The sequence below is a fragment of the Haliotis asinina genome, chromosome 5 (assembly GCF_037392515.1).
Source record: "Haliotis asinina isolate JCU_RB_2024 chromosome 5, JCU_Hal_asi_v2, whole genome shotgun sequence".
Taxonomy (NCBI): domain Eukaryota; kingdom Metazoa; phylum Mollusca; class Gastropoda; order Lepetellida; family Haliotidae; genus Haliotis; species Haliotis asinina.
Genome location: NC_090284.1, coordinates 26,536,817 through 26,563,943, shown reverse-complemented (window position 1 = coordinate 26,563,943; position 27,127 = coordinate 26,536,817). Strand labels below are relative to the sequence as shown.

At 40.9% G+C, this 27,127-nt stretch overlaps 1 protein-coding gene across 1 annotated transcript in view; it reads right to left on the bottom strand.

Annotated features, from left to right (window-relative positions):
* Positions 1-3,983: 3,983 nt before the first annotated feature.
* Positions 3,984-27,127, bottom strand: part of LOC137284504 (diacylglycerol kinase epsilon-like) — a 58,113-nt gene continuing 34,969 nt past the window's right edge. Inside the window, exons 8-10 of the mRNA XM_067816329.1 lie at positions 24,211-24,341; positions 7,871-7,982; positions 3,984-7,744 (exon numbers count right to left, since the gene is read on the bottom strand). Of these exons, the coding sequence (XP_067672430.1) occupies positions 7,628-7,744; positions 7,871-7,982; positions 24,211-24,341 (360 nt within the window). The 3' untranslated portion in view covers positions 3,984-7,627. The remainder of the gene's footprint in view (positions 7,745-7,870; positions 7,983-24,210; positions 24,342-27,127) is intronic.

Sequence of the window (27,127 nt, the reverse complement as noted above, 5' to 3'; positions counted from 1 at the left end):
CACCTGCGCTAGTTGTCATTTCTCCCACAGGCACGTCACTGGCTTTCATCCGCTCACGGGGAATAAAGATGTTGCTAAGGCTCTGACTTCGTTAGATGTGTATCTAGGAGCACTGTGAACTGTACGTGGATGTTGGATGGCGACATACCCCACCACCGCTGCCAACTCTTCTCTTGGGATACCCACATAGTAGTATTCTTCATCGAAGTAATCTACTTAACTCGTTAGCTCGAAGACATAGGTTCGATTCACCACATGGGTACAATGTGTGAAGTCCATTCCTGGTGTCCTTGCCATGATATTGCTGGAATATTGCTAAATGTGGCGTCACATCATATCCTCACACATAATCAACTTTTACGTTGTGTTATTTGTAGAAGGAAATATGATCGCTTCAAACACTATGTTACCCTACCTCCCCCACAAGCAAAACGATTACGTGGACTGAACGACACAACACGACACGACACGACACCCCAAATATTTTTCTACGTTACAGAGTGAATATGCACCATTAAGTCACAACGTACATCGACCATGCTGTTCACAGGACCGTCGTCAATGAACACGTCATCTGAGGTTGGCGACACTGTACACCTACTTCGTCTTAACGTTATTTGGGTACTTGCGCCAATATATATACCATAGTGAGTGGGTGAGTTGATTTTTACGCCGCACTCAGCAATATTCCTGCTACATGGGGGCGGTCTGTAAATTATCGAGTTAGGACCAGACAATCCAGTGATCAACAGCAGGAGCATCGATTTGCACAATTAGGAACCCGTGACATGTGTCAACCAGGTCTGTGTGCTTGACCACCCGATCCCGTTAGACGCCTCTTACGACAAGCATAGTCGCCTTTTATGGCAAGCATGGGTTGCTGAAGACCTATTCTACCCTGGACCTTCACGGTTGTATATACCGCGGTATCTTTGAGTGGTAACATCACGTGTCTGAAAAACATTTTTACTAAATTATCAGTCAAGATTTCATATAGTTTCAGCTAAACCGTCAAGTTATCAAACCACTCATCCATAGAGATACTTTTTAAACAAATATTTCCATCTGTTGAATACTGACATAATATTTGAATTTAATTCAAACATTGTGCAAGTGTTTCAGCAAACACTAGCGGTCCATCAACCTATACAGTTGATGAAGGCAGCTATTATATAACCCACACAACAACACGGTGGGTCAACACTCAGCCGACAGATGAGACAACAGATGACACAATGGCCAAGTATTACCTCAAACATCTCCACGCTCAATCTGGACGTGCTGGTGACTTACTTCTAATTCGACGTTGTATAAAGATTTTCTCCACGCACACACCGACAAAATTGGATACGCACATTAAATAAGTATAACCAGACGAGTGAGTTTGGATAATGAAGGGTTTCTGTGCCGTATTATGTAGGTTTCTGTGATGGGCGTACATCTCGCGAGTCTTACGACCTTCACTGGCGATAGGTTCTCAGATGCATATTGTGTTTGACCCGTGGTGTTGTTGGATAATTTATGCACCACAAAGAGATAGGTGTAAGTGGAATTTAAAAGATATTTCTAAAGCATCCGGGTCACTTTCCCACGGGATTGCGTTGTTGATGTACGCTGTACTATTTGTAGAAAATGGCAGTAAATTGTCTACTGTATACAGTCTGTATCGGTCCTGACAGTAAGACCCGTGGCCGAGGTGACGACGCCCTGGTGCCTTTCATGTCTTTTATGGCAACAACTATTTATGATATCACAGCCATTAAAAGGTTTTGAAGAATCGACTTCGGATGTGCTCTCCACGTGGTACCGTAGACCTTCTGTTGGGAACTGCACGATCGGCCTCTATTCCGGAATCAAAGCAGGTCGCATATTTCTGCTTTCCACACTTATTAAAACTGCACATTTTGACGAAGGTGTTCGTGGCCACAAGATCACAATGTCTGAGCTGTTCCCGGTCTGTGACACGTAGACATATACCTTGGCTTTATCTAAACAAAAGGTTTGCAGGTGGTGCATGTACAGGACATAAGGTAACCTGTCCTAACCGCTTCTTCACACTTCTTCATTTATTTAATCATTAACACATTGGCGCATTTTGACACCCCCTTGGGACAATTCGACTGATACCCGACACGGTACAACAGATGCGTATCGACACATGTGCATTGTGTCGTTTTCATGTCCAGAACTGCCTTTCTGTTGTATTAGATACATCTGATTGAGTTACATAAGAAAGCACACTTACACTTATAACTGTTGCGATACACAGTTGCAGTGTGAAGTTGAACCGGAACAACTACATGCTGTTTAGGGTACAGGTACGTTATTGCATTCTGTTTTCTAGGGTACATTTCTATATGCAGAAACGTAGCTTGGATACTCTGTAGTCCCTGTGCCGATGACTCCTTCAGTTAAATTTATGTGAACATCACAATCCTCAATTCGTAAAACAATCTAAGTCAAAATCAGTTTATAACTGATACATACTACAAATAGAGAGTGCTGGGCAGGAGATTGTCATGTTCAAAAATTGGACTGGGACGGGTGGGTACCCCGGACACTTGACGGGTGGTTAACCAGTTGGATCCGGGGTACCCATCACATTACCTGAACCCGTTATGATCATGTCACGTACAGACTAAACATTGAAATATGTTATTCTTTCATGATTAAAAATGTTGTTTTGTTTGTGAAGAATTAGACATAATTTACAGTCACCTGTTTTTAATATAATGTATGGTGTAGATATCAAAAACTCGATTGTTTTTATTATCCGAGATGAAGAATATATTGCCATTTCTTACAAATTTGATGTCAGGAATTAACATAGCAGGGTGTCCCGTAGGGTAGGGTAAAAGGGGGTGGGGTACCCCGATAGAAACTTTGGATCCGTCTCGGCACTTTATAATAACATATATGCCTAAGGACAGTGAGCTGCAAAAGTTCCTCATACAGAATGGCTGCCATAACAGTTTAAGAGGTGGGCAGTGAGCAAAGCATAACATCTGCACAAGCTGGAATGTATGAGAGTGTCCTGAAATGACACAGGTATTTTACTGTTGTGACCCATAAATATCCTGGATAGAATGAGGTCTTCAGGAACATAACTACGCTTGTCGCTTGTCGTAAGACAGTGGTCAGGCCCAGTTGTGTAGATAGATGATATTGCTGTTGATCACTCGATTGTCTGTTCCAGACACTATCATTTACTAACATGTAGCTGGAATATTTCCTAGTGTGACGTAAAACTAAACTCACTCACTCATTCATTCACTACTGTTATGCTACTGACAATTATCTCCACACTGATAATGACAATGTTATGGAGGACAATGCAGTTACCTAAAACTGCCTGTGTTAAATGCATGGCTTGACAAGTTTAGGAAATTGTAATACCATGCACCATTTAGAAATTATCAAAAGTTGTTCCCATAATGACAACACACACACACACAGTTCGCGTGAGTCCTACTGAAGTGGTATTAATACCCCTAGCCTTCCCTGCCACACTTGTTGGGCCATACTAGGTCAAAGGCCCAACTTTCTGAACCTTGGGCTTGATGGGGCTGCTGGACAGGGCAGCAACCTAGCAGAGTCTCCACTCACATAGAGTGAGTGAGTTAAGTTTTACGCCGCCTTTAGCAATATTCCAGCAATATGACGGCGGTGGACACCAGAAAATGGGTTTCACACATTGTACCCATGTGGGGAATCGACCCCGGGTCTTCGACGTGATGAGCGAACGCTTTAACCACTAGGCTACCCCATCGCCCCCATTCACATAGAAGTGAGCAAGTCAGTATGGTTTAACTTCAATTTTCAGCAATATTCCAATAATATCAAGGCAGGAGACACAAGAAATGGGCTTCACACATTGTACCCATGTGGGGAATCAAACCCAGGTGTTTGGATTGATGTGTGAACACTATAACAGCTGGGCTACCCCACCACCTCTCTCACATAGGAAAGAAATAACATCAGCATTTTTGCAACATATTTTTTTATTATCACAATAAAAGCTGACAACATTTGCATACAGATTTACTGTACATAAACCATTGATAAAAATAAATATAAGACTAAACATAAGGTGTATATCCTTATAGATACTTCTATACATATACAATATATATATTGGGAATCTCCTAACATTACCATGCTATACACTGACCATTGTCCTGGTCATTAGGTACATGGGCACTGCATGGACTGTCCAACTGGTCACTGAAACATCTCGATGAATAAAGGTACAGTTGTCTCTCTGTAAATCTCATTGAATAAAGGTACTTCAATCTTCCCTCAGAGATTTCTCTGTAACACCTCAATGAATAAACATACTAAAATCTTCCTTCAGAGATTTCCCTGTAACATCTCACTGAATAAACATACTTAAATCTTCCTTCAGAGACTTCTCTATATTGGTCTTTGGTTTCTTAGTCAATCCCAGGATTTGGCTTCACAGAACACTGTACAATATCTATATGAGGTATTAACCATGGTTTATTAAGCCGCAAACACAATAAATCAATAAATCCAAAATAATACATATTAAAATCTGTTTCCAATGCATTATTTAAGAAAATGCTGTGCATTGTCTACATAGTATTGCAAAAGGGAGACAACAATGCTGCAGATGTAAATGTGACAGATTATTCATTCTGTATCTCCACTGGAGCTGGACTTTTTATGCCAAAAGCAGCAATACAATGACTGTATCCTGGCAACCTGACTTGTATGTTGACATGGGAAACAGGTGGTCGATGGAATGAGCATCACTGTTGTCATGATGCAGTGGTCATCCAATTACATTTCACACTGGTCAAACAGTGACTGGTGGTGACCTTCTCACCTAACTAACCATCTCAGTGATCAGTTTGTAACATGACAGTCACTTGAGACAGTGTATCAAATAAGCCAAAATCCCAGCCAGACATGAAATGGATTTAACCAGACCAGACAATTGACAAAAAATAATTCAATTTTTACTCAGATGTATGGAACATGTTATCAAAAAGAATTTACCAAACCATCAGGCTGGCTAGCTGTAACTTCAGACTATCCCTCAGAAATCTAACCCATCTAAGGCGGTCAGACAGGCCTTATGTCATACACTGTTTTAGAGTATATCTGCACTGTATTCATTCATCAAACTACCTGTTTCCAAAATCAACATCTGTAGATGATTTTATTTAAGCAACTTAGAGCACACATTAATTATGTTTAACAACGTGAGGAGAGGCCATACTCACGCGAATTAGCTAAAAGAACATTTTAACAACAGAATTATTTAGCAGCTTGTGGAAACAGATATCTCTTAACTGTCCATTTATATTTGATATGACAAAATGATTCCATACTCATTTATCAGTTACATCCAGCATAATTTTAACATAAGAGCCCATGTAAAACAAGATTGCCCAATCTGACTCAAAATAGCTAAAATCAGCTAATAATTGCATTTTAAATGACAACACACATCAAACAGCATGACCAGAACTTACATCTACACATAACTAGAATAGTATTGCACTGAACTGATCATTTGACTGAACTATCTGAACTGTCTCTATGGTTCATGCCATCTGAACTCAGCTTTAAGCTGAAACTCCTGTTCCTAACGATCATCAGATAAAACAGTAATGCAAATTATGATGTCCCTGGGTGTAAATGAAAACAATATCTGAAAAAAGACATAATTCAAAATAAATATATAATGTTGGCACAATCTCACAAAACAAACTACATGAAGTAGAATAATACAGAATGGCACAAAAACATGCTTCATCTGCCCTTCTTTTAATAAGGTGTTTACTTAAGTAAGGTGTTGTAATATGCAGGACCACTATTCACTGCAAAGGACATATCAGTTGGCATGAATTCAGAGAAAAGAAAAACATGATACTACTTCTTATAAAACAACAAAAACTGATCATAAAAATGTGCTAATAAATAAAAAGTATAAAAGGTATAACATAAAAGTATGTTACAAGTACATTTAAAGAGGTTTGAGAAAATATGTAACCACATGACATGCAAGTAGTTGTATAGAAGTGAATTATTTTCATAATTGGGCTGGCACAAAAAGTCAGGTGACCTAAATGTCTGACAGAGGCTTTTACTGTTCTTTGGCAAGTCACCTAAGATCTTTCACAGAAAAAAACCCCGAAAATGTGAAAAACAGTAAGTCTAAACACAAGTTAGATACTAAATGCTTGTCCACAAACATTCATTGGTTTGTTCTGCAACTGCCTTAACCAGCCTTGGACACATGGCCACAAGGGGAGATATACAACAATTCACCAAGTTCGTCATCAAACAAAGCATACAACAACAACATTGACCATATTTGCACTGGACACAGGACAAACTTTCCCTATAAGTAGATGGCCAGCATCTGGGTGGGATTCACACAGTTACACACTTTGGGGTGACACACACAGTTACACACGTGACAAGGTGACACACGCTTCACAACACTACATACAGGAGATACTCACAGCAGCAAAAGCTTACCATAGTCAGGCATTAGTGTACAGCACTGTACCTGATATTGTATTTACTGTATCATCTGCACATAGTTCTCCCCACCAGGCATACAGAGTAAATAAGTAATCTACACATACCAATCCAACAGTGTTTCTGTGATATAGGTACCTATGGACAGTCTTCTGCTCTGGAACCATCATGACATTGCTTTGAAGCTATAAGCTTGACAGTATGTGGCTGTGACCTGGGACGAGAATCTGATGGCATCACAAGAGAAGCCTGCACTGTGTGTTTCTGTTGCTTGCTATTGCTATGTTCTGCACTGACCTAAACTAAAGTGTTCTGCATTAACCTAATCTGAAGCGTTCTGCATTGACCTAATCTGAAGTGTTCTGCATTGATCTAATCTAAAGTGTTCTGCCCTGACCTAATCTAAAGTGTTCTGCACTGACCTAATCTAAAGTGTTCTGCCCTGACCTAATCTAAAGTGTTCTGCATTGACCTAATCTGAAGTGTTCTGGACTGACCTAATCTGAAGTGTACTGCAACTGACCTAATCTGAAGTGTTCTGCATTGACCTAATCTGAAGTGTTCTGCATTGACCTAATCTAAAGTGTTCTGCATTGACCTAATCTAAAGTGTTCTGCCCTGACCTAATCTAAAGTGTTCTGCCCTGACCTAATCTAAAGTGTTCTGCATTGACATAATCTGAAGTGTTCTGAACTGACCTAATCTGAAGTGTTCTGCATTGACCTAATCTGAAGTGTTCTGCATTGACCTAATCTGAAGTGTTTCACCTTGATGTTTTAAGTACAGTAATATTTTGGCCACGCACTGAGATTCACAAAGAATACACTAATTGGTTTTATGCATATGCAATGAAAACTGTTCTGAGAGGGTGTTACATGGGGTGAAGCCAGCACCCCAGTATTACACATATATGTACCTTTACATTACAACATCTACTTCTAGTCCAGAAGTCTTCTGCTGTACCTACTACAAACACACAGTTCCTTCAGGCATCTGACAGCAGCAGTCTCCCAGACAGTACCTACTGCTGCATCATTCAACCTCCCTCCCTCCCTGTCCCCTAGCGACACACACTTCTCTACATCATCCAGTTCCATCCTTACAGGTGTCCCTAGCTAATGGCCATCATGGCAGCCTGACTCTGGTGTGTGATGACGATCTCAGCTGGCAGCTGTTCCCATGGTTCCCCATCCACCTGCATTGGAGCCTTCCCGCCGTGCAGACTGATCTACAACACCATAACTAACACATCACAAAAGAGTTCTAACAATTATGTATCTGTTAGTTGAAATTCTTGCAGTAGTGGTCAAGTTGTCAGTTCAACTACCACTCTAACTGACCGAACTTTGCTTACCTTGACTTTCCTGGCCTGTCCGAGTCTAAATGGTGCAGCCAGCCCGACCTGGAGCTGTGCAATGTGGAAGGAGGAATACAGTGCCATCACTTCCAGCAGACCATCGTCATAGCTACAAGGCAAAGTAACACCATGTATCCTTTATGTCCAGTTCCAGCAGTTAAGATTTAAAGTATCCTTTATTTCAGTGACAATGAACCATCCACAGGAATGAAAACATTGTTTTACTAAAACACTAAGACCATCCTCGATATCTCCAGGCTATACGTTCTGAGACATGTGCCCTGGAGATATGGTGGATGCACTAAGACATATAATTGTCATTGCCACATAACCCATAGATACATATAACCTGAACAAACCCAACCAGTGGTAACAGCAATCGTCAACAAGGGTGTTTTTTGCATGAAGTCACCTTTACTAACGTTAACCTTAACTCCCAATCTTTAACATTGCACTAAGGTGACATTAGTGACTTACAATCACGTCAGTGATGTGCGTAAAGAGGCCCTAGGGCTCCTTCCACAAGGCCACCTTTTCTAGGGTTAACCTTAACTCCCATTCTTTAACACTGCACTAAGGTGACATTAGTGACTTACAATCACGTAAGTGCTTTGTGAAAGGAGGCCCTGGTAATCACATGTGAAGCTATGATCTTGCACCATCTCATTCCTGTTTCAGCTGAGAAAATATAGTCACAACTGTACAATCGACTCGGACACTGGTAGAGACTTCTTATAATAAGGACAGGGTTTTGTTACTTCCATTTGTATAAAATAAGACAGAGACCCTGATAATTAAACATCACTAAACCAACAGTTCATCTGGATTATAATCCATATATCTTGATACATTTCACACCTAATTTTATACTAGCTGTCAATACACCATCTGCAGAAGATGTTAACATGCAACTGAATTTGAATACCTCAAATCCAAGACTTACGAGAGTGAATGTAGCTTTGCACCTAAACCATTAATATTCATTAAGCAGAACAAAGAAGATATTGAAAACTGCTTTGATTCCATTGATGTTTATAATCCATGTTTGCAGTTGTTGTTAGAGGGAAAGACTGTTCTTGACAGTGACCCGACCATGGACTGACGCTCACCCGATACTTCGCACTAATCTGCAGGTAAAGATACCTGGCCGGCAATGTAGCCATTAATCCCATCACTCTCTTTGTCACCCACAACAAACTGTATGCCCAAACTAACACAAGACTGCTTTGAAGATGAGCATGATTTGAACACAAACTTGATCCTTTGTACAGCTGAATGGCTTTATTTAAATTGCTACGGCCATCTAACGACCAGTGACTGACCCATCGCCAAATTGAAATGGTCAGCCAGGCATTGGTGCTTGATTGTGGTCAGTTTAGCTTTTGTCCTGAACATCCAGCTGAGGTGATAATGGAGAATAAATGACCTGTGGTCAAGCTGGTTGCTGTGGACATATCAGCAAGCATGGTGACCTGCAAACACCTGTAGCTGACCAGTGCTGATCATCGGGTAAGACCCTGGCCTTTCACCTTCCCCCACCCCAGGGCTGAGGGTTGTTTATATGCTGTCTCCCCTGATGGGTGGGGTAATGACAGGGGAGAGACACTGTCTCACCTCATCTCCTGTATCCGTACCTCACACATCATTCTACAAATTACACATGTCACATCAAAGACAGCAACCTGTACACACTGTTTACAAAACAAGCAAACAGGATCCTACCCAATCATATTATAACAATAAGCAATTAGTGCAGGCACAGGTTGTGGAACACCTATCAGCTTGTGTCTAACAGAGTTTCGGCAAGACAAGGGTATCAGACACATTGTACATCATCATCTGCATCTTCATCTCCTGTAGAGAATACATCTAGACAGATACACACAGTCCACACAGCAAACCACATATTAAAAGTGATTATTACAAAGTCAGTGAAGAAAGAACATACTGACAATCTGGTCGTGAAACCTTTCCATTTTACTGATATGTCACAGCACAGTGTACACTGGAATACCAAACTGTAACTTTTCACATGAAAAAAATATCTAATTTAGATAACAATTTGGTGCTAAAATTGTTTATCTAATTCAGTAATGGTGAATTGAAGAGAAATTTACCTTACTGCACTGAACTCAATGAAAGAAATGTTTAAGTAATCCTATGTATGTCATGTTAACAGATACAATTCAACAGGTTTTACAGCTGTGAAACATGAACTCACAAATACATGATTATCTTGTGTGGTATAATAGTACATGTTACCCTAGTCTTTCTCACAGTCCCTGAACCATATTATCTTCCCTGCTGCCAACCCCTCCCTACAATTCCAAATGAGTAAGTCTAGATTTTCTCCGGTTCTGACTCTCCAATGTCACTGGGGCTCCTTTTCAATTAAATTGGTTTATTTGTTAATATTCAAATTATATGCATTCAGAGACTAAGCCTTAGATTAATGTAAACCATGTGGTCATGGCTCCAGGTGTTGGTTTCATGTTTCGGTTTCATGTCTTGGTTCTAGGTCTTGGTTTCAGGTCTTGGTTTCATGTCTTGGTTTCATGTCTTGGTTCCAGGTCTTGGTTTCATGTCTTGGTTTCATGTCTTGGTTTCAGGTCTTGATTCCAGGTGTTGGTTCCAGGTCTTGGTTTCAGGTCCTGGTACTAGGTGTTGGTTCCAGGTGTTGGTTCCAGGTGTTGGTTCCAGGTGTTGGTTTCATGTCTTGGTTTCATGTCTTGGTTTCATGTCTTGGTTTCAGGTCTTGATTCCAGGTGTCGGTTCCAGGTCTTGGTTTCAGGTCCTGGTTCCAGGTGTTGGTTCCAGGTGTTGGTTTCAGGTGTTGGTTCCAGGTGTTGGTTCCAGGTGTTGGTTTCAGGTCTTGGTTCCTGGTGTTGGTTCCAGGTGTTGGTTTCAGGTCTTGGTTCCTGGTGTTGGTTCCAGGTGTTGGTTTCAGGTCTTGGTTCCAGGTCCTGGTGGAACGAGTTGCGTCAACTCTGAACACTCCTTCAGTACAACTGTATTACTGGCATGTTCGTGAAAGCCACGGAGATGAACTAGAGACACAATATACACAGCCAATAAAGGCATTATCATTTACCACTGTCTAACTGAACAAGCTACTTCAGAAACCTCCTGTCTACTTCACAAACTTGATCAAATACTGAAATATTTTATGGGTCTGTAATGTAACCTCACAAGAACTTTTTTGTAGCAAACACAAACTGGTTGTATGGAATATAGCATTTAACATGACTGGTTTTACAAAATACATCATCCAATATAACTAGCTGTACAGAATATAGCATTTAACATGACTGGTTTTACAGAATACATCATTCAACATAACCAGTTGTACAGAATATGGCATTCCAACATAACTGGTTGCGCACAGTATGGCATTCCATCATAAGTGGTTGTACAGAATATAGCATTCCTGGCCACATGAACAGCCGGAGGACCTCTGTGGTAAACCAAGAGCTACAGCCATAAGCAGGAACTTGAAACTGTGACAAATATGTCTGAGTGCAACCACTCCTCACAGCAACATTCCACATAAAACCTTCAATTTCAGTGCAGCAGCTCTTGTACTAAGCTGCCAACTCATTTCCTTGTCTCATGCCCACTGCTACACAATATAATTCATAGAAATGTCCAAAGCTAAGTGAAAGTGTCAAGACTAGACTCAATTTTTGAATGTTTATGGACGGTGTTTTGTTACATAAGAAATGTTTCCACCATGGACAGTATCAGCATTGCATTGATATATGGAGATAATCATAGTGCAAGTGTCTGAAACAGCTGTGTGCTCTGACTGAAACACCTGTTGATGGTACAATGGCACCTTGCTATAGTGGACACTGGCTACAACACCTGTTGATGGTACAATGACACCTCACTATAGAGGACACTGGCTCCAACACCTGTTGATGATACACTGACACCTCACTATAGTGGACACTGGCCAAAACACCTGTTGATGGTACAATGACACCTCATCATAGTGGACACTGACAATAACATCTGATGATGGTACAATGACACCTCACTATAGTGGACACTGCAACAGCTGTTGATGGTACAATGACACCTCACTATAGTGGACACTGCAACAGCTGTTGATGGTACAATGACACCTCACTACAGTGGACGCTGGCTGCAACATCTGCTGATGGTACAATGACACCTCACTATTGTAGACAACGGCTTAAGCACCTGTTGATGGTACAATGATACCTCACTATAATGTACACTGGCTAAAGCACCTGTTGAACAGTGAGTTGACAGCAAAGATGTTATTGCAATCATCAATCAACACAATGGTTTGTACTAGCCCTTTTGTAAACTAACGAAACTAACTTGTCTGAAATTAACATATTTTTCAGAAAATATAGGCCACAATAAGAAAATATCATATTTTGAAAAGGAGCCCTGAGACTTTCTTCATTTAAGTTGTGAAAATCAAGGCAAGTCACTTAATAAAGCCTTCCATGTGCTTTCTTGGATATATCAGCATATGGGTCTGTATGACAGACTAGCCCTTTGGCTACCTGCTCCTATATTGTAATCTATGGACATGCTTCAACCTGATTCAGTAAACACACCTTAGCAATAAACAGACTTTACTTCTACTTCAAAAAAACATACTAACATTTTAGTGTTGTGAGACTGTTAGGAAAGCATGATAGCACAAGGACAGATGGTTTAGATCATGCCAAAAATTCATATTACAAATGCCAGAATTGAGTTACTGGGTATCAAGAGTTCACTTAAAATGAGACTACAAATACTACATCCCACAGAAGCTCTCAGTTGCATATCCAGTGTTTAGACAGTGAGCGGCTGAACATATAGGGTGTCACCGACTCATACAGAAATTATGACTGTGAATCTAAAACAAACAAATTTGGAGACTAAAGCAGCAGGAAAGTATTGTTGTTGCCAATATGGCAGCCATTTACTGGTGTGCTGCTGTATACAAGGGCTGTGAGTGTCAACACAGGCCACCGCAGGGGACGTCAACATCCTCATGGTGCAGTGTCCTTTTACATCTGAAACATCCTGCTGTGAAGCATGCTGACCATATCAACGCATAAATATTTGTCTGGGGGTGGGTTTCCAGAGCAACAGAGTGGCATGATATTAGGTATTAGATGAATGTCATGTTTTCTTGTTCTGCATCAAGATAAGAAATGGTCCCTGGTCATAAAAATCCTAATTGTCTTAGTCTTCCAGACCAGCAAGGATGGACACATACTGATCAATTGTATCTCTAATGAACATCAAGACAAGTAATTTAGAGCTGTATCACTTCTCTCTTTAACATGACAAGCACAAATGACTGTGAGAACACATATAGCAATGTAAGAGTAGTATCTGATATCACTGGTACAGAGTGGTATCTGTGATCACTGGTACACAGTGGTATCTGTGATCACTGGTACAAAGTGGTATCTGTGATCACTGGTACAGAGTGGTATCTGTGATCACTGGTACAGAGTGGTATCTGATATCACTGGTACAGAGTGGTATCTGATATCACTGGTACAGAGTGGTATCTGTGATCACTGGTACAGAGTGGTATCTGATATCACTGGTACAGAGTGGTATCTGTGATCACTGGTACACAGTGGTATCTGATATCACTGGTACAGAGTGGTATCTGTAATCACTGGTACAGAGTGGTATCTGCGATCACTGGTACACCACAACCTTAGCTGGTACTATCTATATGGTCACTTCAACATTCAGTGAGTGAGTGAGTGAGTGAGTCTGACACTGTTTTGAGCACTGTCTCAGTGTAATACAGCATGTCAGTATTAACCGGGAAACCCATGATCCTGGCAGATCCAAAGTAGACCATCCAGCACTGTGTATAGAGGACATTCAGCCAGTACACTGCAGTATTTGATGATAGCTGTGAAAAACACTTGTGACAACAGCCGAGTCATGTGTCATGGCAAACACTCCAGTCTGCACCTAATTGCTCTTTTTCCATTTCTAGGTCGGGGGGAAAAAAGAGAGTTGTGTTGATACAGATGACTACAAAAACAACAGCTTTCTCCTGTAGTGCTAAAGTTGCGGAACAACTAAACAGAGAGGCAGGCCTACAATGAAGTAAGAAGACTGTAAGCCCCAGCAGGGGTTGTCTGGCAGCCAGGATAAGAGAGAACTAAAAACCAGAACATATTGCTTTCTTATTAATTGCCGACATTTGTGACACAAAGCCTTCATTGTATTCTCCACTTATAAATGTGTTAAACAGCTTGATATTCTCTTTCATGTTGTCATAGCTGTAAAAAATATCAATGTTGCTGCTTGAAGATTAAGTTTATCAGTATGGGTAGGAATTAATTGTTGTAAAAACAATGCTGGAGTTCCACGCAGTGAACGAGGAAGGTGATCTGTTATCAGGATATGTGTTATCAGGAGAGTACAAAGTCTGCACAAACCTGTCTAGATTACAGAGATTAAACCAGGCATCATCGACAAACACTTGTGACAGCGAACAGACAGAGCAACAGCATAATGTCCTGATCTCCATTCAAGGTCCACTCTATCCCTATCTCCCATCTGTACTACATCAGTATCTTACATTTGTACGTCTTCCTCGGGATAAGCATTGATTCTCTACATCAGTATCTTACATTTGTATGTCTTCCTCGGGATAAGCATTGATTCCCTACATCAGTAGCTTACATTTGTACGTCTTCCTCAGGATAAGCATTGATTCCCTACATCAGTATCTTACATTTGTACGTCTTCCTCAGGATAAGCATTGATTCCCTACATCAGTATCTTACATTTGTACGTCTTCCTCAGGATAAGCATTGATTCCCTACATCAGTATCTTACATTTGTACGTCTTCCTCAGGATAAGCATTGATTCCCTACATCAGTATCTTACATTTGTACGTCTTCCTCAGGATAAGCATTGATTCCCTACATCAGTATCTTACATTTGTATGTCTTCCTTCTGATGAACAGTATCTTACATTTGTATGTCTTCCTTGGTTTTCACAAGCAGCCCTAGATTTCCCTGGATGCCCCATAACTTTACACTTGAAGCATGTATGACATACCACAATGACTTTATAGGAGGTGACACTAACCTCTCATATCCACAACTTTTAATCAGAAAATCTGAAGTCTGTACCCTACTTAACAATGAAGTTCCAACAAGGAATACTACAATTTTAAATCACTTCAAGCTTTGAAATACACAAGCACAAAGCAGTAAAAGTTTGAAGTTGAAAGTCCAGCGCATGCCATAGACATCCTAACATGGAGCAAATGGTCTGATATTAAAACTTTTGTGGCATTTCAATGATAGCTGCTCTAGATAATGTATATGGTAGTGTTCTTCTATGAAAAACTGATACACCAAAATGTCAACGATGTATATTTTTATAAATCGTAAGATTTAAGCCACAAAATGAGTCACTTTGGTCCTAATATATTTATGATAACATCACACAGATAGTTTTCACATGTTCAACCCCATTAAAATATGTCACTTCAAGGATTTTCTGATACCTCACTATCCCCAACCTGTAAAAAGTTGTCTTTCAATGTTGACATGTTTAACTTGTTTAAATATACAGTGTCATTACTCAGTGTTTGAAAGAGCCAAATCCTAATCTATAATAAAAACTTTTGAATTTTCATTACCCAATTCACATGACCTTGTTCCAAATTCAGACGTAACATTACCATAATGTTTTGGGATAAATGAAATTCCTCAACATTGATAAGCATGATAAGAGTCAGCCAATCTTTGACACATTTTATAACAGCAAGTAATTGAATATTCACACCCTAGTATTTGAAGTGGAGAACATTTCATTTGAAAATACACTTGATAGCATTAATTCATTTTTTACTAATGACTCCATAACACTGAGCTCTCTAATTTTCTCATCAATGTGAACGTGACCCGTAATGGTCCAGGGAGGGGTAGGTCTTCAGCAACCCATGCTCGTCATGAAAGGCCACTATGCTTGTCATAAGAGACTAATGCTTGTCGTAAGAGACTAATGGGACCAGATGGTCAGGCTCGCTGACTTGGTTGACACATCATCAGTTCCCAATAGTGCAGACTGATGCTCATGCTGTTGATCACTGGATTGTCTTGTCCAGGCTCCATTATTTATGGACCACGGCCATATACCTGGAATATTGAGTGCGGCATAAACTAAACTCACTCACTCAATGTGAAAGCATTGCTGTCAATTAGTACATTACTGCATCAAATAAAACAGCATTTTTAATAAAGGCAAACAAAGACATGGATGTCTTCAAAACAATCAAACCAGTTCACTGTGTCCATTTGTTTACAACAGAGAAACTTTTCAGAGACTGATGGTCTTTGCAAAACCACATAATAAAAAAACATGGATAAGTCAGTGCAACAGACCAATCCAAGCATAAAAATGAGATAATCCAACAGGAACTACTTTTTCAGATCCATAAACTGTCACAATTTTGTCTTGCTGGAACACAGGCCTGCCAAAGAAAACTTGTCAACTGTGCACAAAAACGAAGGAAAGCCCATATTAAACATGGAAATAACAACACAACCATAATACCTTGCTGATAAAACAGTAAAAACAGCATCTTAAAATCAATGAAACTGGATAAAAAAAACAACAAGTCTGCAACTTCGATTTTGAGCATGCATGCATGGAAGAGGGAGTTTAGACCACATGTTGCCATTTTCATTTGGCTTTCATTCTTGGTTGCTCAGAAAGTAGACAGGAGCATGGATTGTGATGCCAACATGCAGTAAAGTTTGCTGATATAAAAATGTCGCAGTTTCATAGTCTTTCTTAGCCGTTTTCACTATTTCAGTTAGAGGCACTATATCTTGGTTGCTATTTCCACGATTAATGTGGGTTTTTCAGCATTTTTCGGCATAGTGGGAAATTTTCTTTGGTAGGCATGCATAAGCTTCGAACTGATGTTCACAATACTTTTGGATGTGCTTTCTCCAATGTGAACATGATTCTGTCAGGTGTCTACCATGGGAAGTTGAGCGAACCAATCACAACTCACTTTCGCATTTTAAATTATCTAACCGAATAAACTTTGTAACGCAAACTTTGCAGAGGTTCTCTGAAAGAGGTAAGAAGGAGTTCTTGCATATATTATTTGTAAGTTTCGGACCTATCAATTTGTCTATATGATTTCCCCCAAATCCGAGTTGCACTGCGAACAATCCTTCATAGCTGTGACTGCTTATGATCTTTGTTGACACTAGCAAGCTCAGTTGCAATGGCGGCTTACCTGATTGGCTACTGTGAGAATGCAGAGATAGCAAAGGGAGGTAATAAAGTTACAACAGCGGTCATTACAAACTGACATATACAGATACATGAACATCATCAGAAATCCAATATATCATGATATATAAAACATCATAACAGACATAGCATATTGTATATGGGGTCATACCTAACACATGTTATATATGGCACAACATCCGAAATAAGTTGTATATAGTGTCATATCTGACATATTTAATTGCATATAGCATATCATCAGACCTGACATGTATATAGCATAAGATCCAAAATATTTTCTATACAGGCCCACATCTTACCTTTCCTGCTATATACTGCATGGCACCCCAATTACCATATTGTGCACTGTGCCACATTCAACATATAATGTGGTATATAGCACAAAACCCATGTACAATGGTGTATATAGCACCATATCAGACATATTATATTGCATATAGGTTAATTCCCACATATGTTGTACAGTCACCAACACATCCACAATATCCTGCCATGTACAGTGTTATATCCGATATAAGTGTTATATCCAATATATCATAATGTACATGCATTAACATCATAGCATTAACATCAGATGTGCCATGTTGTATATAACATCATGTACGCCATATCACATAGTTTATATCACTACATCTGACATATCATGCTGCATATGGCATCACATCCAACATATCTTATTGTATATTGCATCACATCTGATCTATAATGTTCTGTAATGCATCACAGCCAGAATGTATTGTATATAGTAATCAGACATATTACGTTGCATATAGCGCCACCTACAACATGTCATGTTGAATACTGCAAAAACATTTGATATATTGCGCTGTATATAGCACCACATCCAACATACCATGCTGAAGAGGTAATACAGTTATTGGGCTGACCTGTTGATGCATACTGGGTATAGTGGAGACTTCGGAACGTATACCCTGGCTTATTGAAGATGTGCTTTACAAGGCCTACCAAATTTATTCCTTATATATATTTAATATTTTATATTCTTCAAATATGTCTATACTGGAAGTTATGACAGAAACTTTAGATGATACTAATCTCTAACTCTACATTAATAATACACTAATAATACACAATATTAAAGAAGAGTCATGTAAATGTTTTTGCTATGAGATTTGGTTTTCTGGAATATAGTGTCTCAATGTGGCTTATTTCACAAACTTCTGGTGTCAATGTCTGTGATGTATGGCATATAGACCCGTATGTAACTTAATTTCATACCTCCATTTGGTTGGGACCATCCTTCATGATTCTCATGTGTGTCGACAGCAACAGTCATGAGTGGACATCTAAGGCAGTAAATGACTGCACTATCAAAGACAGCACATTCCACGTATATTTTTGATCATGGGACACATTATATTTACTACATAGTTCTGAAACTCGATGTGAAAGTGATCCCCTTGTTTGAGGACGTGAACTGGAGTCGTGCAGTGACACCACATGAAGCTGAACCACACTGAAAGTACATGTAAGAAATACTTCTCAACGGGTTTCATCAGTCATAGATGGATGGGGCTGTAATTGCAGGTCACTCCTGGAAGTAAATATTACTCTTCTTAACATCTTAGATATACAAGACAGGCCCCCCTCATCACAAGGCATCCCTGTTCCCTGGACATAAGACAGTCCTCGGATCTCATCAGACACATCAAAGATTCAGGAGAGCCTGTGTAAGTGCCCTGGAGACAAGTAATATAAACACTGAACATGAGACTTAAACTGTATGATTCCCTCCCCTCACCAACCTACAGGTCTACATCTGTCTCCCCCACCTACAGGTCTACGTCAGTCTCCCCCACCTACAGGTCTACATCAGTCTCCCCCACCTACAGGTCTACATCTGTCTCCCCCCACCTACAGGTCTACATCAGTCTCCCCCACCTACAGGTCTACATCAGTCTTCCCCACCTACAGGTCTACATCTGTCTCCCCCACCTACAGGTCTACATCTGTCTCCCCCACCTACAGGTCTACATCTGTCTCCCCCACCTACAGGTCTACATCTGTCTCCCCCACCTACAGGTCTACATCAGTCTCCCCCACCTACAGGTCTACATCTGTCTCCCCCACCTACAGGTCTACATCAGTCTCCCCCACCTACAGGTCTACATCAGTCGCCCCCACCTACAGGTCTACATCAGTCTCCCCCACCTACAGGTCTACATCTGTCTTCCCCACCTACAGGTCTACATCAGTCTCCCCTACCTAGAGGTCTACATCTGTCTCCCCCACCTACAGGTCTACATCAGTCTCCCCCACCTACACGTCTACATCTGTCTCCCTCACCTACAGGTCTACATCTGTCTCCCCCCACCTACAGGTCTACATCAGTCTCCCCCACCTACAGGTCTACATCTGTCTTCCCCACCTACAGGTCTACATCTGTCTCCCCCACCTACAGGTCTACATCAGTCTCCCCCACCTACAGGTCTACATCTGTCTCCCCCACCTACAGGTCTACATCTGTCTCCCCCACCTACAGGTCTACATCAGTCTCCCCCACCTACAGGTCTACATCTGTCTTCCCCACCTACAGGTCTACATCAGTCTCCCCCACCTACAGGTCTACATCTGTCTCCCCCACCTACAGGTCTACATCAGTCTCCCCCACCTACAGGTCTACATCTGTCTTCCCCACCTACAGGTCTACATCAGTCTCCCCTACCTAGAGGTCTACATCTGTCTCCCCCACCTACAGGTCTACATCAGTCTCCCCCACCTACACGTCTACATCTGTCTCCCTCACCTACAGGTGTACACATTGTGTAAATGCCACCCCAGAAGGGTTGATGTGAAATGACTGAGTTGGAACTTGACGAAGATAATGCCTCAATTACCTCAAATTCCATTCCAAACTATTCAGTATGCAACATGACAGCTGTTTCATGAGTGGAATGGTAAGATAATACTTCTGTTACCTTGGTAATATTACTTCTTTGACCTTCAAAACTAAGTTACATATATGCTACATACCTTCATCAGGGTTGTAAACAGGATTGTCAGGGATCACTGATTATCCCCTACTTTGTGTGAACAATACACATAGTTAAACAAGAGAAACATGAGTACCATGGTGCAGTTTCAGGTGAATAAAAACAGATGAATGACACAAAGAGATTGCAACAAACATCAGTTGGTTGCCCCCTGACCTACTGGTTCGAAAGCTCTAGACAAAATGATGTAAAACAATATTGCTCCAAGGTCTTAACAGAAAAGGACTTGACACAAAAGTGGTGCTCCTTTTTGTGTTATCTTACACCTCCAATAATTTTGGTTGTTATTTTACCCCAGTATCTGAGTCATGCAAAGCAAAACACAATCATGGGTTTATATGTATCAGTCAATAATTTTCTCCAGCAAAGTCACATATTGTCTCCAGTTATCCACCTGCCCCTCTCCTCATCTTTTCCTGGTATTTGCAGCCTCTGTACTAAACCTGCTACTAAAGAAACATCAAGCCTGCCCAACCCCTTATCTCCTAATGGCATCGGCCACGCCCACTTATCAGTTGATTTTATCACCTGGAGAATGTGTTGGTGATGTAGCTGCCACCTCATGGACATATCACATTGTCAGTAATTGGACATTCGACACTACCAAGACTAGTTTCAAATCAATTTAAATTTAATACCATTGACTTTCATCTGATAAGGAACTAGGGCTCTCAGTATCAGAATATTAAAAAGTTTAATAGTTCAGCTGGTCAGACAAGTACTACTGAAATCAAAGTGGACACGATACTTCTTTCTGCATTACTGACATCATTAAGATCCATTCTTAGAGACATGGAAACAGCAAAATCCCTTCATGTGATCAAGTGCAAAACTATCTGCGCTCAAAGTTACCACAAATTAATTCCTAAAAGGACAACACCTAATAGTCTCAAGTTTCAGTTCACACTAAATTAAGCATATTGGAAGAAATATCATTAATGTCCTTTAAAAAGTAGCAAATTCCATAATTTTCAATTTGTCTTTTTAACCATACATGTAGAAATTTTAACAATGTGGATTATGTTCAGTGGAAAAGGAACACAAAGTATTATTTGTGTATAAACAATATGCAACCATAAGAATCACACATACTTTCAAGTTGTATAAACTTAGAATTGCCTTTACCCGGGAAATGAGTGTGTGATATGTGTACATACCACAGGTAAATCAATAAGCATGACGACTCTTGCATGGAATAATTCATGGTCTCTATTGTGTATTTATGTGTGACTTGTGAAAGTTAATCAAAGATTGTATTTGGGGCCAGGGGCCTTCATGTTGGAAAAAAATGTCTGTCTGTCTCAACATTTGAGAGTGTTTACCATAGTAAGGCTTTCCCTTGAAAGCGATACAACTCTTGATTTTAAACTAATAAGCCGTTTTTCTTATCTTTCTAAATGGCACAAACAAGGAAGAGCTATCACATAATCCCTGGAATATAGCATCAAGTGGTAGCTGAGTTGAAACACTCTGTTCTAGTATCTAAATTGTGAGTACTTTAATACATTAATGGAGAGGGACGGTGGTGAGCTGAGTGGACATGACAGGCAACAACTCCTCCCCTTTGATGCGCTCTGTGGGACCAGATAGAGGTGTGGGAACCACAGGAGACTGTGGGAAGGGGCTGGGGACATCAGGAGCTCCAGACTTAGGGATGTCAGGGTGGGGATGCTAGTAGCTCCAACCTCAGAGATCTAGGGTGATCTGGGTGTAGGAACAAGGTACACCAAACTACAGACATAGTGATAAGGCGCGAGAACATGATACCCTGGATACAGGCTTAGTTATCTGGGGTAGAGAGAGGGTACATCAGACTACAGATTTCAGTCATCAAGGGTAGGAACAGGGTATGTTGGACAACAGATTTCAGTTATCTTGGTGAGAAATGGGTACAACGGACTACAGATTTCAGTTATCTGAGGAGGGAACAGGGTACATTAGACTACAGATTTCAGTTATCTGGGGTAGAAAGAGGGTACACTGGACTACAGACTTCATTTACCTGGATTGGAACAGGGTACATTGGACAACAGATTTCAGTTATCTTGGTGAGAAATGGGTACATCGGACTACAGATTTCAGTTATCTCTGTGAGAACAGGGTACACTGGACTACAGATTTCACTTATCTCTGTGGGAACAGGGTACATCGGACTACAGATTTCAGTTATCTTGGGTAGGAACTGGGTACATCGGATTACAGATTTCAATTATCTGGGGTGGGAACAAGGTACAGTTATGTTTCAAAATGATGACAAGGTGACAAGAGCAGGATTCATTTTTTTTTTACAAATCAAGAATAGCAGGTTTTTTGTTTCTAAAAAAATAACACAAGTAACAAAATCCATCTCCATGCTACCGTGGGAGGAGAGCTACTCCGGTCATGTGGGGTCACTTTGGCAAGAATAGGGCGTGAGGTCAACACATCACAAGTGGCCAGAGCCCTCCATGAGGACTTAATCATAAACAATATATCATCTGTTGGGAAGTAAGGGTATTAGTTGATGCTATCTCCCCATAAATCACAGATAACCTGTCACATCAGTATGGAGGTTTATAATCACACATATGTTTTGATGCAGTTGGCTTCTCTTTCTGTGATCTCTCATTGAGAAAAGGAGATTTATGACACAGATAGCACTAGTGTTTTCTCTCACTTCTCTGTGTCCTGTCGCTATTAGCTGACCCACCACAGAGGTCATTTAAAAACATTTCAGGGACCTAAATCAAAGATTATTCTCTTTACAACATGTGGACAATTTTCCCAGAGCTCACAGCAGAAATTATTCCCACAAATACTATTCCTGCCATATGTTTGTAATCTTTTGACTTTTTTCAGTGGGCGAAGATATTTTTTATGAAAAAACAACCACAATAATAGTTGAAATCTCCTTTTTCTAAACGTTGATAGGAGGTTTATTTTTGCTCCCCTTGAGTGCATGTTGGTGCTGTGTCAGTGTGGTGCTGAACATTGAAGATGTTTTCACTTGACTTCACATTACTCAAGTCTGGTCTCAGCCCCAGTCTGTTCCACTTTGTCGCCAGATGTTTGCTGCTGCTATGGCAGTCAACTGGATGTCCTGACACCCCTGCACAGCATTCCTCTACAGCCCTCCCTCAACCACCGACTACTGCAGCAATCCCTCAACCACTGACTACTGCACAGTTAGCAAGACAGTACTGGGAAACTTGCAAAGTGCCCCATCAGTCAGCTGCTGCAGGTGTCCTGTTGGGCACTATACACAGTGCCCAATCAGTCAGTTGCAGGTATCCTGTTGAGGCACTATACACAGTGCCCCATCAGTCAGCTGCTGCAGGTGTCCTGTTGGGGAATGTACAAAGTGCCCCATCAGTCAGCTGCTGCAGGTATCCTGTTGGGGAATGTACAAAGTGCCCCATCAGTCAGTTACGGGTGTCCTGTTGGGGAATGTACAAAGGACCCCATCAGTCAGCTGCTGCAGGTGTCCTGTTGGGGAATGTACAAAGTGCTCCATCAGTCAGCTGCTGCAGGTATCCTGTTGGGGAATGTACAAAATGCCCCATCAGTCAGCTGCTGCATGTGTCCTGTTGGGGAATGTACAAAATGCCCCATCAGTCAGCTGCTACAGGTATCCTGTTGGGGAATGTACAAAGTGCTCCATCAGTCAGCTGCTGCAGGTATCCTGTTGGGGAATGTACAAAGGCCCCATCAGTCAGCTGCTGCATGTGTCCTGTTGGGGAATGTACAAAGTGCCCCATCAGTCAGCTGCTGCAGGTATCCTGTTGGGGAATGTACAAAGTGCCCCATTAGTCAGCTGCTGCAGGTATCCTGTTGGGGAATGTACAAAGTGCCCCATCAGTCAGTTACGGGTGTCCTGTTGGGGAATGTGCAAAGGACCCCATCAGTCAGCTGCTGCAGGTGTCCTGTTGGGGAATGTACAAAGTACCCCATCATTCAGCAGGCTGTATTCTGGTGACATCCCTGATTGGCCTCTTACTGTATTAACTCTGTGAATATCTCATGCCGCAGTCTATGTAGTTGGAGAACTTACCATGCAGGTTTGAAGTCAAGGTCATCAGATGCTAGTTCCCATGGGCGACAACCACCACCCCAGCTGCTGATATTGAGGATGACAATACCTTCAATATCAGGAAGGTCAAGGAGCCGGTCATCCAACTCAACCTGAAAGAAGAAAACATCTCATGTTAGGACACCAGTGGCAGGAATATATGGACACATAGCAAGGGCAGAAAATATTGTTGACAAATATGGCAAATATAAAACATAATGTTTTCTTTTTTTACACAGGACATAAGTGTAACAACATTGACAGCAGCATTCATGTCAGTCTGAATACAACTCATTGAAGAAGACCATCCTTCTTGTAGTTGGATCTCAAGAACAACACAAGAGTCATCAGATGATGACATATCCCCATATTTGAAAGAACATATCATCTGACAGTTACTTAATGCATTTTTAGACTGACTTCGAATTGTTTTCACGGAAATCATGAAAAATATAAATGCCAAATATCAGTAAACTGCAAAAGCCACCACTTCAATATCTGCTTCATTTCAAGTTGAAAGATATTAAATGTGCTCGGAGCTCACAACTGCCTTTTGAGTCCATATTGTTTCCATAGAAATCCAACAAATAGGCTAAACATCTGCAAACAGCAAAAGGCACCATTTTGGGGATTGCCTCACATATCTGCCAAGTTTTGCTCACAGATATTTAGAAGTTTTTGAGTTGTGCTCCAGAAATGAAACAAACCACTCAGTTTTGAGACTAAGTTCGAATCATTTCCATGGAAACCAGGAAAAGCGAAAATGACAAAAATCTGTAATAACAAAAGGCACCACTTTGGGGTCTGTCACACATATCTACCAAGTTTTACTCACAGATATTAAGAAGTTCTTGAGTTGTGCTCCAGAAACGAAACAAACCACTCACATTTGAGACTAAGTCTGAGACGTTTCCATGGACAATAATAAACCAAACATTTTGGTTATCTATCAGTTTTTGAGTTAACTCTGGAAACAAAATGATTACGGATGGACGGACGGATGAGGTGACGACTATATCACCCTGCATTACAAGCTGGGGCATAATAACACGACTGTACAGGCTAGCATATTGGCTTTTAGTAACGGTACAGGCTAGCATATTGGCTTTTAGTAACCCATGCTTTTCGTAAGGGGAAACTAAAGGAAACGGGTGGTCAGGCTCTCTGACTTGGTTGACACATGTCATCAGTTCACAATTGCTCAGATCGATGCTGATGCTGTTGATAACTGCATTATCTGGTCCAGACTCGACTATTTACAGACCACAGCAATATATATATGTTGGAATATTGCTGAGTGCAGCATAAAACTAAACTCATTCATTCTCTCAAGAACAATATGAAATTCAGAACCTGTTCAGTCCTTGAATCCCACCAAATTTATCAAGCTGGCTGACTGAGGTCACATGTACATTGAGAGGAGCGATAACCTGTGCATCAGACATGTTGGTCCATTAGATATTCTACATTGGCAGGTTTTTGATCAAAGTATTTAGGTGTCGTGCATGTGGTTTCTCATAAGTTGAGGGAACTGTCCATTCAAACAACAATTTGTGTCATCTTAAAGGATGTAAAACAAGATACAATGCAAAAGACTGAAGACAGATGGCAACAAAGAAAGATATATATAGGTTTGAAGAGTTGGAGGAAGATTTCAAGATGGCCCTACCAACTGAACTTTGTGTAAATGAAACATCCTGAAGTCAAGGAGATGAGTGAAACATAGAACAGACCATTCATTCTTGAAGACAGTTTTTGTCCTATTTCATAGCGCTTATCTGGAAATGTAATTAGACTACATGTGATAGCTCTGTGAGACCGCAAACCTTGCTCCCCAGCCATGTCATCTAGGTTCATTCCTACAGAAAGCCTCTCTCATCACACCAAATCAAACAATTCACAAGACTAAGATCTTATCTCAAAGCAGAATAGCAAGATCATAGTGGTTGTAGAGCTTTGGTTATTACTGGACTTCGTTTGTGTCTCATAATGAACAAATTCCAGGTCATGGTTTGAAGTCTTCATTGAAACACAGACCCAGATGCTGGAGTAAATAAACAGTTTCAAACTAGCATATACCATCTCTTGAACAGGCCCAGTTCTTGGAGAGATCTGTGGTTACATCTCCAGTGTATGTTGTGTGAATGCTTCTAGCTCTACCATATTACCCAAATAAGTGTTCTGTGTATACCAATGTATATTTCTGCACTGCAGTAAGCTACAAACCAGATATATTATTTAGGTTTGTAATGACAGTGTGCAGGAGAGGCACCCAGCAGTCGATAGTGTGAGCATGATTCAAGTTCTGCAAGTGATCTACAGTCAGATTGTGACAATAAAAGTACTAAGCACACCATGGACCCTAAAAGTATTAGTCCCTTCAGGGACCCTCTTAACACTAGTCACTTCAGGGACTTTCTAAATACTAGGGAACTTCTCCATACTAGCCCCTTCAGAGATCTTCTAAGTACAAGGGAACTTCACCATACTAGCCCCTTCAGGGATCTTCTAAGTACTAGTCCCTTCTGGGACCTTCTTAGTACTAGTCACCTCAAGGTCTCTCCAAGAACTAGTCCCTTCAGGGGCCATCTAAGTACTAATCACTTCAGGGACCTTCCCCAAGCACTAGTCATTTCAGGGACTTTCTAAATACTAGTCCCATAGGGACCTTCTTAGAGCTAGTCACTTCAGAGACCTTAGAACTAGTCTCTTCAGGGACCTTATTCATACTAGTCACTTCAAGGACTTTCTATGTACTAGTCGCTTCAGGGACCCTCTAGGTAATAGTCACTTCAGGGATCTTCCAAGTACTGGTCCTTCCACGTAAATGCCATGTCACTGTCCTCCCAAGTGCAAGTCACACCCAGTATCCAATGTGGTCAGTGAATTTAGTGAGGGC